The 21,539-nt window shown below is 43.5% G+C and overlaps 1 protein-coding gene across 1 annotated transcript in view; it reads left to right on the top strand.

Annotated features, from left to right (window-relative positions):
* Positions 1–1,619: 1,619 nt before the first annotated feature.
* Positions 1,620–21,539, top strand: part of GMPR (guanosine monophosphate reductase) — a 41,628-nt gene continuing 21,708 nt past the window's right edge. Inside the window, exons 1-6 of the mRNA XM_056483725.1 lie at positions 1,620–2,051; positions 6,053–6,172; positions 6,801–6,884; positions 8,475–8,648; positions 16,370–16,451; positions 18,802–18,908. Coding sequence (XP_056339700.1) covers positions 1,965–2,051; positions 6,053–6,172; positions 6,801–6,884; positions 8,475–8,648; positions 16,370–16,451; positions 18,802–18,908 — 654 coding nt within the window. The 5' untranslated portion in view covers positions 1,620–1,964. The remainder of the gene's footprint in view (positions 2,052–6,052; positions 6,173–6,800; positions 6,885–8,474; positions 8,649–16,369; positions 16,452–18,801; positions 18,909–21,539) is intronic.

Genomic DNA, 21,539 nt, shown 5'->3' with positions numbered 1-21,539 from the left:
GAGACATCCTGACTAATCTGTTGGTATGTGTACATGGGGAATAATAGGATATTAGCAGATACTGTCATCTGCAGGAAAATAGCACTGTGAGCTCTGTGAGTGGAGACTAAAATACTGGAAATTGTAAACAGCATCAGGCATGCATTTTCTGTGGCTTACACATACCACTGCTAGCCTCAATCTCCTACTCTTCAAAACAGTGCTGACCTTTTGAATTCACAGTGCAATGTAGTGGCTTCTTTCTTTCTTCTCAGCATCACATGCCTGCCATGAGGGCAAATGGAAGACATGGTGCCAGGCACAGACAGAATACATTTGTGTTTTTTTGCATTCTCAGTCCTCTGCTACAGGCATGCCACTTCCACAGGACCCATTCTCATCAGTGCTCTTATTACTTAACAGTAAATAGTGGCACATATGTCTATCTGAAAAAATATGTTTCAGTAGCTCCCTTTATATTGTGGAGGAAACACCAAATAAATGGCCTCTGTTATGCAGATCAAACGAATTATAAAGAGTCCTTTTTCCTGAATATCTCCATGGAAAACACCCACAATGACAAGGGTCTCCTGGAACATCATCTCCAAACACTCAAATGCTCTGCCTTATGTGTGAAGCCCGGGGCTCATGCTTGGTCATACTGGATCGTCTGGGACACTCAAGCAGAGGTGCAAAAGAGCTCTGTGGGAGGCAGGGTGTTGACCAGACATGTGCAACTTTCAGATAAAGGAGAGAGCGGTACCATCTCCTGCAATGTGTGTGAGGAAGCGTCCCAGGCTTCAGTTTCCATTCACTAGGCTTAGCTCCTGTGTCTTCCAAAGAAGTCCAAATCTTACAACTCACTGACTTCATAATTAAATAGACTTTGGGGTTAAAACTCCTGTGTAAGTTATCTCTTGTGGTATCTGGTAACCCTGTATTGATTCCTCTGGCAGCAGATGTAGATGGACTCAGCTGGTGCAATCCTGCTGCTCAGAGTGGCTTGTGACTTGTGTGTTGAACCATGGCTAGCACCAAATGGGGGAAATAGTCACAAATCAGGCTTCTGTATGCTGGGGGGGGCACCCCAAAACAACCAAGCAAAAAAAACCCCAACAAAACGCCCGTGTTGCTTCTCGAAGTGCAGCGAAGTAGGAAATTCCTGAGGCAGCCGCAGGTGGCTGTGCTCCGTGTGCTCTGACCGCTCTCCCACGACCGGCCAGCTGCACATTTCCCAACGTCTCTAACGCCACCGCCGTCCGGCTCCGCTGAGCCCTGCAGGGCGGCGGGAGCGCAGCTCTGCCTCAGCATCGCCGGATGCCGGCCGGGGAGGGAGCCGGGCTGCGCTCCGAGCGGAGCGCCCCGGGAAGGGGGATTCCCAGGCAGCCCAGCTAGACCAAGCGGTGTCTCTTTCATATGGCTGGAGGGACAGCATTTGGGCCGCGCTGCAGCAGCCCTTACAGCGTTGGGGAACTCCGCAAACCCGCGCTCGGGGCGGCGGAAGGTAGAGGGAAGGAGGCAGGCCAAGATGTCCGTTCAGCCCCGCAGTGCCCGCCCGGGCTCCCGCACCCGGTACCAGCGGCGGCGGGCCCGCTCGGTCACATGGAGGCGCCATTTCCTCTGCCCTTGCTTTGCCCTTAAGGCCGCCGCGGTGCCGCCGGTGCCTCGCCCCGCACGGGGCGGTTGCGGGCGGGCGAGGCGTCCCCGTCTGCCCCCCACCGCACGCTGCCCGGCGGAGAGGCGGGGGTGGCTGCGGCGGGGGACGGGGCAGGGGCCGGCCGGCTAAAAACAGCCCTCGCCTAATAAAGCGATGGGGCCCGGTGCCCGCGCCCTATAAATACGCTCGGTGCGCGGCCGGCGGGCTTTGGCCGGCGCGGCGCGGCTCGGCTCGGCTCTGCAGGCGGGGCGGTGCAGCCAGCACAGCAGGGCCGCCACTGCCGCCGCCTCCGCCGCCAGGACAGCCCCGGCCCCCGCAGCCCAGCAAGATGCCCCGGGTAGACGCAGACCTCAAACTGGACTTTAAAGATGTCCTGGTCAGACCTAAAAGGAGCAGCCTTAAAAGCAGAGCAGAGGTGGGGGCATTCAAACCCAGCATGCTTCCCCCCCCACCCCTTCCCCCCTTCTCAACGCTTAACTTCCTTAACCCGCCTTCCCCCTTGCTTTATTTTTATTCCTGGTCTAGCGGAGCAATGCCCTCCCGGATCGAGACGCCCTTTGCGTGGCGGGGGATGCCGCTGCTCCCGGGAGGGGAGGACGGGGCCGGGGTTGCGAAGTCTGCGGCGTGTCCCCTCACGGCCCCAGCGGAGCCGGGGGCGGCCGGTGCCGCGCTGGCCTCCCTCCTTCCTCAGGCTGGAATATAAGGGGGGCACTGGGGGATTGCTGGCTCCTGGCAGGTGCCTCTGCGGCGCTGAGCGGGGCCGGAGCTGCGGTTTCGGAAGGGGCGGCGGCGAACCAGCAGCGCTGCAGGACACGGGTGTCCGGTTACCCGGCCGGCAGCAGCCGGTGATGCCACCTGACAGCCTGCATTGCCCTCACCCTCGGGGGTGTGGGCGGTGCTGGTACCGGGGAACTGGTGTGCTCTTTAACAAAAAAAAAAAAAAAAAAAAAAAAAAAAAAAAAAAAAAAAAAAAAGTAATAAACTCGCGGACATGCTGGGGAGCGGAGTGCCTCTCAGTGCGCAGGGTGCCCCGAGCTGGGACCCCATCATGGGGGGTGCTAATGAAAATCACATCAAACCTCGGTGCTTTTCACTCTCGCTGGGGTTTAACCCCCGTGTGACCTGAGTGTGCAGGGCCCTGGAGTCCCCCTAGGGCTGTGTCCCTGCTGGCCACTGTCAGCCGGCACAGTTCTGTAGTTCTGTCTCATCAGGGGCCGGGAAAGACCCCGGGAAATCAATTCCATAGGGATCGATTGCATCCACAAAAAAAAGATGGCTGCCTCAGGATCGAAGGTGCCTTACCCCACACAACCCCAAGGTTAACAAAGGATTTAGTTTGACTAAAGAAGGAATTACGTTGTGTTGTGGGATGAAAAGAGGATTAAGGTTTTCTCCAGGGGACATGGAGTTGTAAGAGAGAGAGAGACTGAGGTAGAAAGGGAAAGTGAAAAAGAGAGGCTTGTTTACTATGGACCCATGGCGAGGGATTTTGAGGGCAACAACTAAACAAAATTTCTGTGCCCTCAAGAAGGTGTGAGAGGCCCTCATTAGAAAGTTGATCTCCGTCAAGTAATTTTTAATTTATGATGAACAGTGTCTCGGCCGAGTAACTCTCATCGTGTACAATTACCACATGTAAAGCCTGTGGGCACTTCCAAGCCATTTGCTTGGGGACCTATGGATCCCTCCTTAGAATTCACTGTGCCGGCCCGGCAAACAGGTGGAGCTGTGCTCCACCGAGTGAGTGGCAGGCACATGGCTCCTTCAAGTGCAGTCCTCTGTATATTTAGCAGGGTGCAGGCTGTGGAGAGAAGGGCTGCTGGGAAGCGAAAATGATAGGAGGAACATGAGCTGATATGGCAGGGTTGTAACGGGTGTCTATGATGAACTGTTAAAACATTGCAGATGAGAAGAAGTGCGTGTCATGAGGGGGTCAGTGAAAACCGATGAAGGTTAAGAAATTGGACACCATCACTGAGGCTGTGGCAACAGGGATAAACAGTCTGCGAGAGCCAGATCAGAAATGGACAGCCCCAGTCTGCTTCAAAACAAGAATATAAATAAATAGTTCTGGCAAAGGAACAGAGGCAGCATACTACAGTGCCTGTTACCCAGCAAGCTGCTTCTTTGAAGCTTATATCGGGAAGCGTCTGCTTCTCTGGTGCGAGTGCCTCGTTGTGTGCAAGGACAGCTTTTTATGCAGTGACTAGAGTTAAGTCAGCTTCCTAGAGACAGTTTGGGATGTTTGCGGATCTTGTAGGTTTGCTGTGTTGGTACTTGTTTCTGATTCCTTGCACTGTCTTCATTTCCCACGGTTGCTTTCTCCTTTTGAAAAGATACCAGAAAATGTGATGCTTGAATTCAAATATAGAAATTGGTTAGAGCAAAGATGTGAATGGGAGCAGCATTATCTGTCTGCGGGGTCTTGGTACTCACACAGCCTGCTCTTGCCTTGGCTGGACTTACTCATGCACTTCGTCCATTGCAAGTTCACCAGGCAAGTGTCCTGTAGGAAGTGGTTAATTTAATTCTTTTTTTAAAGTTAAGTGAGTCTACAAGAACAGCACAGTTTGCTAAAATAGGTAGAGAGAATGGCAGCCAGCATGATCTGCAGTGTTGACTGATTTCAACATGAGGAAAAAGCTGAACATACCAGGATAATTCAGTATGGAGAACAATCAGCTGTAAAGGATGTACTGAAAGTCCATAAAGTGAGGAGTGGAATGGAAAAGGTGAAACTGGGTAGTGGCTGTTGATTGTCTCTCATAAAACAAGAAAAAGCACTGAATGTATTTACCAGGCAAAGGTCGTAGTTTTTATGCAACATATTATTTGTCTTATTGCTATGGGATACTGGAGACGCTAAAGGTGTGAAGGACTGAAAATTACAAGGCAAGTTCTTGCCTTGTGGCTATTTTTCAGTATTTTGATGTCTTTTCTGAAACGTAGCTATTTTCGTTTCTGAAGTTCCTTTGAAAAAGATGTTTTTCCTTTGAAAGAGATGTTTTTCCTTTGTAAAACTGTAGGGCAGTGGTTCTGGTGCTGGTATCTGTGTGGAATTGTTTGTGGGATACTCTTGTTTCCCCCCTCCCCTTGGGTTCTAGTTAATACATTGTATAAAGAGGGAGTAAAGTAAATTAAATTTTCATACTTGTTTCATACCTATTTTCATACTATTTTCTAATGTTAGGTGCAGCTAAAATTCCTGTAAGAACGGGTTGTCATCCATGATGGCTGGAGAATTAGAGCTCTGATAGTAAATGGGAGAAGGGAGAGTCTCCATTAAGATATATCTTAGCTTGCTCACTAAAGTGACCCTTCACTTACAACTTATATGAGAACCTGATTCACAGTTTATCACTAAGGCATCAAGTTCTTTCTCTTATACAAATCAGTAATAAATTCCTCACAGTATTAATCAGAGTCTAGCCTGCAATTTGGAAGTGCTCAAAATATGTTTTAATTGAATAGTAAAAAAATCCTATATTTTTTCTGTTAATTTCTTTCTAGTGATGGATTTCAGTTTATTTCAGGTCTCCAAATGTTACTGGGATAAAATTGCAGAGAGGATTAGTGAAAACAGAAGGAGGCTTCATTATTGCTAGAGACTAAACTCTAATATCTTAGAGTGTGCATTTCTTTTTTTTTGGTTTTTTTTTTTTTTCCTTTTGAGAGTTTTTGTCCTAGGTAGGGAGATCCTAGGTAGGCCAGTGGGAACTGATCTAATTTGATAATACCTCTTGCAGAGGTAAGGAAAAAAATGCTTGATGTTACCATGATCATTTGAAGGTGCTGAAGAAGAAATAAGTATGAACGTGAAGGCAGATACAGTTTTAAGACAGAAACTAGCAGCTTCTTGGTTTAGCAAGCTAGGGTATGATTTCTTATATTGTATGGCAAGAGTGCTGGTTACTCATGACCAAAAGAACATACTTTATCCCACTCTTTAAGGTAACTGACAATATAATAAAGTCCTCTATGCCTTGAAGACAGAGAGAGTTGAAATTGTGACTTCTGTGGAGGTACAACTTCAATTTGAGATTCTCAGGCAGCCATACAAACAGCTGAGGTTACTTCTGTGTACAATAACCCAGAGCCCCCCTCATTGTCCTTTCTTTCCAAGCCCTTCTGCCTTGTTCTTTCTCTTTTTTAAATGTTATTTTGATTTTTTTTTTCTTAAGTAAGAGCTCTATTTAATGCAGAAAACATTATTTTGAATTTTTTTTTTTTTATTTGGAAGGCAGAGTTGTTAAAAATTAAAAAAAAAAAAAAAGATGTAATAGTGGAACAAAAGGAACAGGAAATGTGAGGAAAATCAAGAAGCTGTGTCTAAATGTGCTGTATCTGAAATCTGTGGCAAAACTGGTGTAAGATTACAATCAGTTACTTAAAAGAATGCATGTCTGTTCACTGCAGGTCGACCTCACACGCACCTTCACCTTCCGTAACTCCAAGCAGACATACACAGGAATTCCCATTATAGTGGCAAACATGGACACTGTGGGGACATTTGAAATGGCTGTGGTTATGGCAAAAGTAAGTCTTAACTCTCATTTCTGCAACAGTTGGGAAGCTGCTGGGTGACAATGAGCAGCCTTTGTTGATTTTTAGCTACGTTTGTTGGAGAACAGGGGAACACGAGTTCAAAACTACAGATTAAGAAAAAGCAGGTGTACTTTTACAACAATGCATTTACCACAAACAGGGCTCCTGATACAAGAAAGTTTCAGTGGAGATGCTTCCATATTGGGAAGCTTCCATCTTGGGTGTAGCTCAACTTCTGGTAGAGCTTCTAGAGCTTAGTTTTTGAGGTCCCTTTGTGCTCCCTGCCAGAAGAAAAAATATTAGCTGACAAGTTTTGAAATGTAGGTTATGGGATAGAATTGCAGCACTTTCTAAGTTAATGAGCCTCTGTCGCATTCAAAATACTGACAGCAGCTTAATGAAGCATATCATGAACCTGGTCCTGAAAGGTTGGCTGAGTATGCCAAGTTGCTTTTGAAGAGCTGTTTACAGTTGCCTGGTCTGCTATTCATTGTTACTCTTTTTTTTCCAGGCAGGATGAGCCTATACTTAAAAGGGGGTTTTATAATGGCTTATTTTGCAGCTGAGGGAAAAATTACTAACTTGGACATTAATATCAGTTCTCTTGGTTTTTTGCTAGCATGCAATGTTCACTGCAATTCACAAGCATTATTCTCTGGAAGAATGGAAACTGTTTGCTGCCAATCACCCAGAATGCCTTGAGGTACATTTTTCTACTGTAAATTATTGTGGTTTATTGCTTTGTTCTGAACTCACATACACTGGAGTCTCTTGGGAATACTGTTGTCAAGTGAGGTTTTGGGGAATGAAGATACTTGCTGTTCTTAAATTCATCAAGGGAAGTGGCTTGTCCTGATTTAAAAGAAGAACTATGTGAGTCAATTTTGAAAGTGTTTATATTAAGATGCAAAAAAACGAAGTTTATATATACCTGGAATGGAAACAGAGAAGCATCCTGAAGTAAGAAGAAGGAAATGAGTGCTGTGCTTCTGTTTCTGTTGGGAGCTGTGGTAGTGAACCGGTGTGAATAATTTCGAGTAACTCAACCACAGGCTGGCCCTGCACACCCTTGTGCCAGGCAAAGTGTTTGCTGCCAGGTGTGCAAGTGGAGCTGCAGTCTGCAGGCTGGAGGGTCCCAGGTGCTGGGCCCAAGCAGGGATGAGCATTGAAATTGGTCAGAGCTCATGTGTCTTACCTTCTTGCACCAGAGGTCACTTTGTGCTATTCCTGGCTGTGCTTTCTCACTTGTTCACAGGGTCCTGAGCCATTGTATTTAGTAAATTTAAACATTGACTTAAGTTGTGACTCTCTTACATCCAGGCTTCTTTTCTTCTGGCAGGCCCCTGTACCAGGAGAGGCACTGTTAAGTATGCCTGGCCATCTCCCCTTCCTGCTCAAAGTTCAGTGCAGTTTGTGATCTTTCTTGGTATAGAAGAGAATACCACACAGCTGTGTTGTATTTTTACCTGTGGCACATTTTAGAATTATATTAAAAGGCTATTGGTTACAGAGTTGTCTGAAAGTGAAGCTAGCACTTCAGCCAATGAGGATTACTTATATGCCAGCATAGGGTAGAAAGTGGTCCCAGGAATGTCTTGTGGCTGAACACTTCCAAACTTACTTGAGGTACATAATGACTGGAATAGGATCTCATTCCTATAGTGATTAATACTGACTTACTCTGTGACCTTGGATTTCTGCAGAATTTTTGTAGGCCAACAGCTGTGGAAACTATTTTTCTTTTGGAAAGAACTCACTGGAAGACAAAGGAAGAAATCTGCTTGTTTTCAATGGTAGCTGACCCTGCTTGAGAAAGGGGATTGGACAACAAAATCTCCAGAGGACCCTTCCAAACAAAATTATTCTGTGATTCTGTAGATCACAGGAATGCTTTGTGAACTTAAAGACCCAGATTTTACTCTCTGACAGTGCCCCAAATTTTGCCTCTCTAACTTCCTGGAAATATACCTAGTTAGGGCTTCATCTGTGTTCATGTTAATATGAGTATGGCTGAACCTTGATTGATCTCAGATGATTATATATGCCTGTGACAATCCACTTGTGAATGAATGCTGGAATGCTAATTTCCCTCTCTTTTATATCATTTAAACAAGACAGAAATAGCCCACTGATTTTCTCAGGAAGGTATTTATTTCATATTACATAGTGTGATTTTTCACTAGTTACCAGCACAAGTCCTGCCAAGACTATGCAGGAAAAGACATACAAATTGTGTGTGTTTATTTCAGTTTTTGCAACTTACTACTCTGTTTTGTTCTCTCTGTTTTTTTAGCATGTAGCAGCAAGCTCAGGTAGTGGACAAGATGATTTGAAAAAGTTAACAAGTATTCTAGAGGCCATTCCAGCTATCAAATACATCTGCCTGGATGTGGCAAACGGCTATTCAGAGTATTTTGTGGAGTTTGTGAAGTCCGTCCGTGCTCTGTTCCCACATCACACCATTATGGTAAGTGTGTAGAAAGGGTGGAGGATGTGTGTGTGTGAATTCTGTCCAGGAACAGGACCCAGAGTTTGACTGGCATCAGAGTCAGTCAAGAGGCATCAGAGGCTAGAGAAGGAAGGGAAGTAAGGAAGGATGTTTAATAACAGTTTGTCATTGCCTGTCTTCCATTGCTGATTTCTGTGGGAATGTTTAGCATGTGCTCTGATACAGCTGTCTGATTAAGTTGGCACGGAGGACTGGGTGGATCCAGTTCTTTCTTTTCCTACTCATGTCTTCCTTCCCACACTAGGTGAGACCTCTAATCATTAAGTGGGTATGTTTGTTTTGGTGATTCCAAGCAGAGGTTTGCTGTGGAAGGGTGCCAACATTTCTGGCCAGTTGGGGCCAATGACTTTTGATCACTATGAAGACAGCTCAATGCAGACTGATCCTTGCCTGTGATAAGAATGAGAGGGATGTTGGGCAATTGTGAACAGCATTATCAGGAAGCAAAACGGTCAGTGCTTTTCATGATGCTTTCTGTGATGTAACTATCCCATCTCAGAGTACTAATTCCATGCTTCCTTGAGCGCTTTTGCACTAAAAATAGGGTGTTTGCATGGACATGGAACTCCTTGCAGCAGTGCACTACTGCTTTCCCAGGGCTCTTGAAGAAACGTGTCTGAATTGTTTCCATGAGATAAGCAGAAATCCTCAAACAAGAAGCAGATCTGTAATGAGTCTACCAGCCTTTCTTCAAGTCAGTGCAGCAAAAAATCATGTGTTCAGGCAGCACATGCCAGAGATAAAGCTTCGTGCATGTAAAGTAAATGTGACATAAGAATATTCCTAAATGTGCATTCTCCTGTGGTTCAGTAAAGAATAACATGTTCAAGCAGCTCAGAGGAGGATGCATTCCTTTCTCCCATGTTGGAGGAAGGCAGTGTTCTTGCTTCTGAATGATGGAAAACTGAAGTGAGCTGGAATGCTTCTTGGATTCTGGATTATCATAGGCTAATGAATAGGCATTCTTCAGCAGCTTCCAGGAGAGGTGGGAACCATTTTAGTATGACCATATTTCTCATGTCTTTGGAGAGAGATTTTGGAACTATGAAATTATAAATGTGGGCCTTCTGAGTTTTCTGCTTTGTATTCACTGCAGTGGTGGATGAAACTGTTTCCTTGCTTTGGATCTGAAGTATTGTCCCTGGTGACATGATTACTCCAGTGTCTTTGTCTTTGAGGAGTTGTGGGAGGGAGCTTAAATTACATAGTTAAACCCAAAGATCATCTCTGTCAGGAGTGGAAAGAAAATCATGTGTTGTGCCCTCCTCCACCTCCCCACAGATTGCTGACTTTGCTGACTGAGGAGGGAACTCAACCAAGATGAATTTCCCAGAAGGCAGAGAGGTCAATGTCAAAGTCAGGTATCAGCCCCAGATTTTGGTTCAGGGTCCTTAGGCCAGTCTCATACACCTTCCACGTCTGTTCAGCTGCCTTCCTAGTGTCTCTGCTTTTGTGGCTAAGGTTATTGTTACTTCAGGTCTCATTGTCCTGACAGCACCACCTGCTTGAGCACATTTACAGCCCTAACCTGTTCAGTTGCCTTCTCCGATTGTAGTTCCTTTCTCTGAATGTGGCTTGATATGGCTTATGTTTTTCATATTTCCTCAGCAATGATTTCCACTCCTAAAAGCATTCTAAAAAACTTGGGGTGTTCAAAAACCTTCAGGTTTCCAAATCCTCCAGAGTCTGTTCAGTCCCTGAAGGTCTCTGATTCAACTAGAGACACCCACCTTTGCCCTGCTTCCAAGTCAATTCACATTCTGTGCCAAAATGGCCTTTTGAAGCTGTTCCTGGCTGAAATGCAGGAGCTGGTCTAGGCTCCTTTTAATGGTAATCTGGAAGACATGTCCTGCTGCTACCTGTTCCAACTGCTTTGATGTGTCTGTGCTATGCCTGCAATATGTTCTCTGCTGTTGGGGCTTTCAAACAAAAGAGTTAGCTGTTAAATAGGAGGTATAAAAATAAAGAAGCTTTCTCATAGCTGAAAGTGATCTCCAGGACCTTGCAGGCTGTCTTGTTTGCTTTCCTCAGCATGACTATTCATTCCACAGTCAGCTGCAGTGCAATACATAACAGTAACCCAACCCTGGATCTCAGGGAATGTGTGTTCCCAGGGGCCACGTAATGAGTTCAGCTGTGAGGTTGAAAGGGGATGTGGTTAATGTAGTACTCTCTGTGGCCAATACTCCCCTGCAGATGGAGAATGTCTCTTGTGTAACAGCCTTTCAAATACATGTTTCTGACTTTTTAAATACTTACTTTTATAATCACATGACCTTATTTTCTTCTGCCTGGTTCTGACACAAGGTTTTTTCACTACTGCATTTTGTATTAATTTACAAAGAAGATCAGTTTCTCCATAGAACATAAAGGGTAGGGAAGGCAAACGGGCACAAAGGTACAACGTGACTTGTCTTAAATCCCTCATCAGCTTGGAAATGGGGGAAGAAGGAGTATTTAAGTCTTCTGAGTGTCTCACAAATGCCTCCCAGAACCAGGAAGATTATGAAGAGGATCACCCATTGGGGTATTTTGCTGTTGCAGAGCATTATGTTCATCAATTGTGCTTGCTTGCTTACTCAAGTCTAAAGAAAACCTTTAGGCAGTATTCATGATGGAGGATCAAAGCCTTTATATTACAGGTTGCATAGTCCTTATTTATTAGTTTAACTGTAGACTTTAGGGTTATTCCATCACCCTGAAAGTCTTTACAAGCAAAGTTACCTTTGCCAGCAACATTTGCCAAGTTTTTATCCTGATTTTTTTTTTTCATGATATTCCTTTGTTCATTATAGAAGAGCAATCCTGAGGGGAGCAGGAAGTATGGCAGGAGAAAGACTGAGGCAGGAGCACACTTGGAGATACAGTAGCACCCATAAGATGTGGGCCAGAGAAGGAGACAAGCAGAATTGCAAAGCAGAAGCAGAGGGGAACAGCAGGAGCCAGAAACTGTTGCTCCTCCTTAGAGTTAGCAGAACTTTTCTGGGCCATAGTTAGAGGCAGTATTCAGTCAGAGAAAGCCATGCAGACTACTCCCAGTTCATCCCTGGAACACACACCAGAGTAAATTCAGTCATGGTGTGTCCACCAGGGATGAGTCTCAGGACAGGGGCCAGGAAGGATCCCAGGACAGGAGAGGGTGATGCTGCTCAGCCTCTTAGGTCAGGCACAGTACTGAGTGCAAGCACCCACTGGGTATGGCTCAGCCTTGCAAAGGGCATCTCCCTCCATCTCATGGTTAAGCATTCCTTGCTTTTGTGGGTGGGAAGTGTCCTTTGGCCGTCTTCCTGTTAATGTGGAGGCACAGACTGTGCTTTCCTCTAGGATACAAGAAGAAAGTTTGAGAACTGTTGTCATAGACACTTCTCCCCAGCTCCATCCATTGCCATTTGCCAGCAGCTTTCAATCAGTGCAGCAGTGTTCCTGTCTTATGCAGTATGAGTTGATATTTATAGCAGGCTTTCATGAGGCACAGTATCAAATGCCTGACTGAAATTCAGAGGCACTGCCCTACTGTGTTCACTAATTTTGTATCTCTGTCAGAGAAGCCATAGTCTTTATAATCCTGTTAGGTAAAATCTTGATCTCATTAAAGTCAGTAGGGAAACTCCCTTTGACTTTTCTGAGGCCAGGATTTTCGTCAGGGTTGACCCACAGTTCAGTAATCCTGGATAGCGCTGGAATGATCCAGGGTGGTATTCACTTGAAACCTCATACTGAGTGATGGTACAACACAATACTACCACCAATTGCTTTGTTCTCTGACTGCTTGTGTAAACACACTACAAAGTGCATTGTCTGTAGTGACTTCACTGTGCACATTCCAACTGTGTTCTATTCTTTTAAGTTCATTTTAAGAGGGTTTCATTTCTGTAGTCTCAGTCTTTTCATATTGACCTTTTCAGATCTTTTTAAGTTGAAGTCTTCTGCCTTTACCATACCAGTGGGGACTTCAAAAGCCCTTTTACCTCAATTCAGCTGAAATACTGGTATCAGTGGTTAGGCAAGCATTGGTTTCAGTAAAGCACTGTTCAGCTGGATGTGAGTAAACTGACTTTTCTTCAACTGTCATACTGGAGTCTCTCCACGTACAGATAGCTGTGCATCTCTCATAGTGGGTTTTTTTGTGTTCTCTGAGGTCTGCAAAACATCCCTAGAAGAAGCAAGCCTCTCATTGGCACGTTGAAGTCTGCTATGTAGAGCTCCATGTCTTCCTTGAAAATTTTTTAATGATCTGCAGATTCAGAAAGACAGTGATATGTGTACATGCATTCCAGGAAAAATGTGTGCTGGGCACATAAGTGCTTTTCCCTGCTAGGATGAGCATTTTGAACCAACATATGCAGTTCCAACATTTTCTAGCAGTAACTTAACAGTAAACGTCTGGTTAGCATTTCTGAGGAGACAGTTTGACAACCCTCTATGTTCTGCTAATGAGAAGACACTGCTGTTTAAGTTAAATACATATTTGATCCCAAATCTCATGGAACCACTGACTGGAATACCTGCTCCTCCCTATTTATGAATCTTCTGAATGTATTCCAGTATTTCACCGAGTTGTAATGTGGTGTGTGTCATACAGAATAGGTAGTCATCTGCCTTCTAAGATAAACTGCTTCCTTCATGTCCTAAGTGGCACACTCTCCATCACCCCACCTTGGAATGTACAGCACTTAGTATAACAGATTACCACTGAGCAGAAAGGAAGCAGCACTTAGCTGAAACACTGTACCTCTTATAGATCCTTTATTTCCTGATTGTTCTATTTTGTTTTATTTTTAATCAATATCATGCTCTTTTGAGCCAAGTTAAGTGGTCCTGTATCATAGACCACAAATTGCTGCTTGATATTATCATTGTTTTTATAAGTGCTTCAGGTGGTGGCGGGTCAGCTGTTTCAGGCTAATAAAAGAAGGAAGCAAAATTCAGTAAAAATAAATAAATGTTAAAATAGGAGTCAGAAATCAGTAAGTGGAGAATAGGCCTTGCCCAGTGTTCCCTGGATATCCTTCTGTTGACTTCAGCAGTAGTTACATTTGAATAAAAACATACTAAGTAAGGACTTTAGAATTTGCCTCCTCTTCTGCCCCTATCAGTACTGTTACGAACACTTGCTAAATCCTGCAATATCATTATGTAAGAGGTTTTCTCAACATCTTTTGATCTAAATTCAGATCTTCAGAAATTAATAGCCTGTCTTTTGTAGAAGTGGAAAACAGGTGATGTAGAAAACTGGAGGTTTATCTTATGCAGTTTTTCTAGTTAGGAATGTTCTGTAGACATGAGACAAGCCATGGAGCTAAAGTACAAACCAAATTTGGTTTGTAATTGTCTGAGAGTACTGAAGGAGCTAGCAAGTGTTAGAGCAGGACCCCTCTCATTGCCTGTCAAAGGTCTTGGGAGTCTGGGGAGGCTCCTGTTGACAGAAGGTGAAAGTGTTACTCCAGTTTACAAGAAGGGTGTGAGGGGAACTAAACACAGAGGCATGGGGCATTGTCCACCTCTCTAGGAAGCCTGTTCCAGGGTTTGTCCACTCTCTAGCTTAAGAATTAATTACTCATGTCAGGTATGAACCTCCCTGAGAGACACAACTTTGAGCCATTCATATGCATCCTGTCACTGGATCCCATGGAGAACTCAGCACCTCCCTCTCCACTTCCTCTCCTCAGGAAGCTGTAGTGAGCAATGAGGTCACCCCTTGCCCACCTTCTCTCCAAGCTAGATGAACCCCATGCCTTGGCTACTCCCCACAGTACTGCCTTTCAGTCTCCACCAGCTTTGCTACCTTCTTCTGGCACATTCAAAGACCTTAATGTCTTTCTTAAATTGTGGGTGCAATTTATAGGATTGCATTCCTGTACAATGTTCCCTCAGAGTATGGGAATGCAATTAGTACAGCTGTAGTGAGTCAGTTCAGCATGTGCTATGTCAGCATTCATTTGTCTTGTGCAGCCCTTTGCAGAGAGGAAAGTGTGGTCTGAAAATGCACTGGCTAACAGTTTGTTTTCAGATGTAACTCAAAGTGTAGGTTTTAGCTCATAAATCTCCTTTGAATAGGATTCAAATGTCATTTGAAATCTTTGCTTTTTGAAGACAGTCTTTTCCCTGAAAATCATCTGGACAGAGGATACTCCTGGCAAGGGAATTAATCTCTAGCCTCACTCTGACTGCTGATCCATCAGATCCACAGTTGGACACACTTAAGGGCCTGTCTTGTCACACTGAGCTTGCATCAAAATGTTCCTTCTACTGAATAGAAATAGACTGGCAGCTCTCTGCACTTGCTGCACCAGTTTTGCAAGCCAATTACCAAGTGTGTGCTAGAAGGTTGTTTTGTAGTTTCTTTTATTAAAAGTATCATCAATTTTGTCACACTGGCATTCTCTGCATTCACAGCATCCATGGATCAGAAAAATCTGTGTCTCATGGTATGTTACTGCATGCCCCATACCCAGCCGAAGCTCTGACAGAAGAGGGTCCCTACCTGAACAAATCACATGTGAAAAACCTTACTCTAGGAATAGGTAACACAGTATCAGGGGAAATTCTACAAGTTTGGGCTACAATTTTGAATAAGTAAATGTTCCTGGAGGCATGAGAGGATCATAAGGTGACTGTAAGCCATCAGTGTGACACAGGCAAATGCATTCCTGTGTGTCAGGCAAGGTATTTCCATAGAAAAGGAAACAAAGCCTTTGTGAGAACTCACCTGTACCACTGTGGATAGTTCTCATTCCTCAGGTTCAAGAAAGATCTATCTGGTATGACTTAAAGGAAGTCTGGGATGAAGGCAAACAAAGACTAAGCAGTTGATTAGGTGAGAGCCAATAGAAGAAATTTTCTAGAAGAAGCAAGACAAAGGCTGAGAGAGCAGCCTGCACTTTCAGCCAAGATAACAATGTAGGCAAAAGGAGGAAAAGAGCTATTGAAGTGCAAGGAAAAATATGGTAAAGAACACAAACCAATTCAGAACTGCTTTCAAAGATGTCACCCTAAGCAGCATACTCTCTGTATCTCTGCAAAGGTCATGCAGAGGAAACCAAAGCCCTGTTTTTAACCAGTGACATCACCACAACCAAATGAGTGTATATGGTATGAATGCTCAGATTTATATAGTCTGTATATACATACTAATTTTGGCACCAATGCACAAAATTAGAAGAATAGCGCCTTACTTGCAGTGAGCAAAATACTGAATCTGAAAGGAAAAAGACATTTTCCAGTGTTTTAAACAAGATCTGAACTTCTTCCTGCAAAGTGAGTTAGGCAAAAGGCATGGAGGTCTCTAGGCTGTTCAGGAGAGAGAGGTAGGGCAGGAGAGGTGGAGGAGTTCACTGTATATAAGAGAGAAGAATAGCCCTTTTGGTTAGGGATGATGTGATTGAGAGCCTCTGAGTAAGGATTAGGGGGATGGATGACAAAGCAGATCTCCTGATGGGATGCTAAGGATCAGGGTTTATTGGACTAATTGTTAAATTCATTTGGTTGGAGAATTTACCTGTACAACTGGTTTAGTCTCATTGGCATGTCCAAGGAACAGTATGGTAAGCTATATTCTTCCATACTCTGTATAGTTCAATTTGTAAAAGCTCTGGATAAAACTTTACATTATCATCTTTTGTCTTTACTGCAGTAGTCTTGAAATTTCCTGTACATGTGATACTGTTCTTTCTTTCTAGGCAGGCAATGTGGTGACAGGCGAGATGGTAGAAGAACTTATTATTTCTGGAGCAGATATTATTAAAGTGGGTATTGGACCAGGTAAGTCAAATAAGGATGGCTTTTGGTACCATTGGTAGAGGAGTTGGCCAGATGGAACAAGTGTATAATGCTGTTTTCTTGCCTGTTAGAATGCCAAGACCCACTCAGGTCAATAAAGTACCAGTGAGTTTGCACACAGTGTGTTTAAGAAATACATAGGGTGCTAGTGTTTCATACTGCACAGTGTTGCACATGGCACCTTCAGTCAGTGAAGATGCCTGTTATTGGAAGCACTGGGCTGCCCGAGTTCCTGACATTATCACTGATAACATTTATTGTATTTGGGAACACTTTTCCAGCCTTTTGAAAAGAGGGTGAGCCATTTGAGCTAAAGCTCAAAGGATACTGTGTTTACTTCTGTCAAGGAAAGATGGGTTTCTAAATAGCTTTATGATTTGTCTTCTGTGAAGCTATTATCCGTGCCAATGTCTTCAAAGATGAAATGGCATCAATTGTGAAATACAGAGAACTTTCCCTTTACCTGTTACTATTGGCTGGGAACTAAAATTTTACATTAATGCGTTTACATGCACTTACATGCACTCTAACATATCAGTCTAACATTTCCAAGGATAAACAAAAGGACGCTGAACTTCTTAGATTGTTTTCCCTATCTTTCCTTCCCTAATACTTCTGTCTGGCATACACTGCCTTGTGCCTTCCTTCACATGTTCCTTCTCTTGCTATTTTCTTCTTAGACTACTGCTGGAGTCACCATATGTGGGCTAGATTTTAAAGTGGCTAACACAAATGCCACTGACAGTATAGCTGTGATCAGCCAGTGCAGTGCAGGCAGATTGTTTACTCTGGAGTGCCAGATAGTTATAGTCCATGAATGGATAACTGGAGCAGAGTAAATTATGTAATAAATGTTGCAGTTGTGCCCAGGAAGGTATCAAACAATAAATACCTGAAGAATAAGCAACAGAGATTTTATGGTGTAATTGTCATGGGCAAATTCAGATTTAAAAGAAGAATAATTATAGTTTGTAGCCTCAAACATGGAAATACCAGTAAATGCTGTGTAGTCCTCCTTGGAGATCTTCCTGAGCAGATTTCTACAAGCTGACCATGCAAACCCACGAGCAACAAATGTTCCTTCCTCAGATCTTGAGTCTCTTTTCCAGATAATGATCTATCCTGTAGAAAACACCAGTGATTTATTTTAAAACATTACATACACTGTAAAATACAAGCCCTGTGAAAATTATGTTAAAACTAATTTTCTTACTATTTTGCAGTAATTCTTCTGAGCGTTTTCACTTTGTCATTTCTTTGAAGGATCTTTGGTAACTTTTGTTTTACTGGTAGCTTGAGTATGCCTGCATATCAGCTGAGTGAAGGGATCCAGATTTCACTGCATTTGATATAGAATCTGTTTTGAAATTCTTATTATCATGCAGACCTTTTAGGTCTCTATCCTAAATTATAGGACCTAGACTGGCAAAAAGCAGTCCTCATTTTGACTCTTAATTTGAGGAAAAAAATAGAGAAGGTATTCCAGAAGGTCTATATATATTCATATATATCTATATATCTATCTATATCTATATCTATATCTATATCTATATCTATATCTATATCTATATCTATATCTATATCTATATCTATATCTATATCTATATCTATATCTATACACCTTTATTTTTATCTATGCATATATGCATGCTCAATGTATGTGTATAAATAATATAGTTCAATGATAAGGTATAGTTCAAATACTTCCCTTGATGTTGTGCTATACAGCTTTCAGTTGATTACTTATCTCACTTTTTAAATGCTATGTGCTAATCTTTTTATATTCTCCAAAATTGCAGTCAACCAAATATCTCTGCCTACAGTATTAAACAAAAGATGGGAAAAACTATTGCAAAAAAAAAAAAAAAAAAAAAAAAAAAAGCACAGATTTTATCAGAGAATTACTTCTTTAAACATGCAGAAAAGAGATATAAATATTTATTAGAAGAAATATTCAGGTAATAAATGCTGCTGCTGAGTCTCACGGGTTGTGGTTCTGGTCTTTGTGTCCCTTCCCTTAGGCACCTCAGTCAGATTTGCTTTCTTGTGATGCAGTAATTCCCTCACTGAGATGTATTAGTGATGAGAACTAAACTGGGACTAGCCCTGGAGAAGAAAAGGGGGACATTAGTCTTCTCAGCTACAGCTCCTGTGAAGTGATGTGAGAGCATTTCAGAGCTCAAGTTCCCATGTGCTTCTTTTATGTGTAAGAAGCCAGCATAGGCAATAGAGACTTCTTGAGAGAAAAATAATGCTGATTGAAGCACATTTTTTCTGTATATTTTCTGTCATCCTAATGGGCTATGTTTATTCCTCTTGTTCTCTTGTCTAGGTTCTGTGTGTACCACTCGGATTAAGACAGGGGTAGGCTATCCACAGCTAAGTGCTGTTATTGAGTGTGCAGACTCAGCACATGGCTTGAAAGGACATATCATCTCTGTAAGTAACTGTCATCCATTCTGATTCCCACTGTGCAAATCGTTGTGGAACAGGAGAATCAAACAGTCTAGTACCCTGCATGTTAAAGCCTGTCCTTCTGACATCCCCAGTTGACTTCTGTCTTATCTCCTAGGACAGGCAGTGGAGATCCAGATGTAAAGAAACCAACTCTCTAACATTAAAAAAAATGTGGGCACCTCACTCCTGTTTATGCCTTTTGAAATCTGCTTCTTGCTCCCCGAATGAAGTAAGCTGTTTTGTAAACAGGATAGGAAGCTTGAGAGTGTAATTCCTATGAAAGACTTCTGAAAAAGGGGTGGAATGTAAACATGATTTTCCTCAGAGTATGACTGAGGGGCAGGCAGGCAGTAGAGGAGAGTACAAGGTGAAATGATGCAAGCCCATCTGTGCCTTAGTTGGATTGATTCAGATAGCATCCTCACAAAGCTCTCTGTGCAGGGACAGAAGTGTTTGAGGTGGCTCTTTTGAGCACAGCTGGCACGTGAGCCACTTGTGTTCTCACTAAACTCTGGGGAAATAAGCCTGTGGAAGAAAAGAGCATCTGTCTGTATTGCCTGCTAATGGCAGTTTCCACTCTTGTCAGCAAAGACCAGATTCAGCTCACAGAGAGACAGTAAATTGGGAAGCATGGCCCAGACTGAGCTAGAGTGCAGGCTGCAGCACCCAAAGGTCCCGTGTGCTTGGGCACACACAGGCAGTCAGCATGTCCTGACTGTGTCAGGCTGGCACAGCTCTGCAGGCTGCCTGTGAGGCAGCTGCTCATGGGGAGGGCACAGGCACCTGTGTGCTATGCTCACAGCCAGCAGCCTCCCTCTGCCACCCTAGGAGAGACCACACACTGGATTTTAGATCTACTGCCAAGTGAAATCACTGGAAGGCCCTGGTTTCTTTGACCCAGTTGGGACTAGTATCCATGTGAGGAAGGGGTGTTGTGTTGTGTTGTGTTGTTGAGGAGGGAGGTGAGAGGAAAACAAACTGATTGGGGATGGTCAAAGGGTTTGACTGGATGTCTTGGAGTATGATGGAGCAGGAATGTATGTTACAGTCAGATCTCTCTTGCTCTTTATTTTTAATGAATATACAGTCCCTGCTCTCCATGGCTCCTCAATATGAATTTTGCAGAAAAAAAGAGAAGCAGTCTGTGATTTCTTTGACTTGGGCAGTATTGCTAAGGTTTCTGTTTATAATAGACAGTAGAACATGTGTGCAATAGAGCATAAAAGCCTCACTCGTTATTGTGAAGGCTGGATAAGTATAGGTGTCATCCTGGCAGTGGTGCTCAGAGACCCATCCTAGTTTTGCAATAATCATTTTCTGCTAGCAGCCCTCAGAAGAATGCTGTTGTCCTGATTTTACAAGAAAACATGAAGTGAGTATTCAGACTGTTGGAAAATTAGATGATTCTGTACTATATCTCCTTTTCTGTTTTGGGAATGGATCAGTTCTTTACTTGCTCAGGTTTCAGTGATCCCACACCTATCAGCCCCCTATGGGGGAATATAGGAGAGCAATTTGATACCTGTCTACTACCAACATCTGGGCCAAGAGAAGTACCTTCAGCTGCGGCTGGGGTCTCTAACATCACTTCAGCTCAACTCTGTCACACAATCTAAAAAGAGTAAAGCAAGGCTAAGGACATTATGCCTGAATTCTGGAGCATTCAGATGGGCATTGGTGTATTTATTAGAGAAAGAAAAGGCTGGACTGCATGGTTGTTGCCAGAGCTCTGGCAAGAAAATCATGAAAGAGAGGTATCCTCATGACAGAAAAACACCATATGGCAGCAATTCTAAGTATAGAATTGGGTCTGGTGGCAACAAGTATACATGGCATCCCTCAAAATGTCTCACTTCTGTCTTTCTGGGGATTGAAGAAGGGACACACCCTACCTGAGCTGAAAGAAATCCGTACAGGCAGAGTATTACCGCAGCTATCTGTGTCAGTTCCCCAGGAGAAAATGCGTCCAGTTAATTTTTGTTACATTGATATGGAAGTAGCAGGAAGGATGTGAAAATATTCAAACTCTACCTGCTAGCTTCAGGTAGATTATAGCTAATGGTAGCTATAGCTTCATGTAGATCATAGCTAGTGATAATGGTTAGTCCCTTGGGGTACTTCCCTGTATCCACTTCTGTCTTGTCCAGTACCTTCATCAAATTAATTCCTCATTCTTGTTATGTTGGTACAATTTCCATATGAAGGAAAAGAAGTTGTGCTCTCAGAATGAGGAAGTGGTGGTGCTGAGCACAGTATAGGCACTGCAGAGAACACAGCATGACTGAACCCTGATCTTCAAGAGCTCTGCCAGGATGGGAGCACAAACTGGGATTTTAAACGTTCCTATTACTGAAGTTATCATGTATGATTTTTGGAACTGATGCGTTGACAAGGAAGGTGACAATTTTCAGGCAAACATGATAGTCCAAGTGAACACCTGGTGTCTGTCTAGTCATTTACACAGAGAAGTAGGAGGTAAAATTGCACCAGTTACTTTCCTCATGCTAAATTATCTGTAAGACTCAAAGCTCACCTCAGAAATTAATCTTGCATGACTCACTGAAAGCAGAGAGGAAACCCTCCCTAAGAAACAGGCATGGTTTCTGTCCTGTG

This window comes from Oenanthe melanoleuca, chromosome 2, assembly GCF_029582105.1.
Source record: "Oenanthe melanoleuca isolate GR-GAL-2019-014 chromosome 2, OMel1.0, whole genome shotgun sequence".
Taxonomy (NCBI): domain Eukaryota; kingdom Metazoa; phylum Chordata; class Aves; order Passeriformes; family Muscicapidae; genus Oenanthe; species Oenanthe melanoleuca.
The sequence above is the reverse complement of the archived record's forward strand: the minus strand, read 5'-3'. Positions and strand labels throughout refer to the sequence as shown.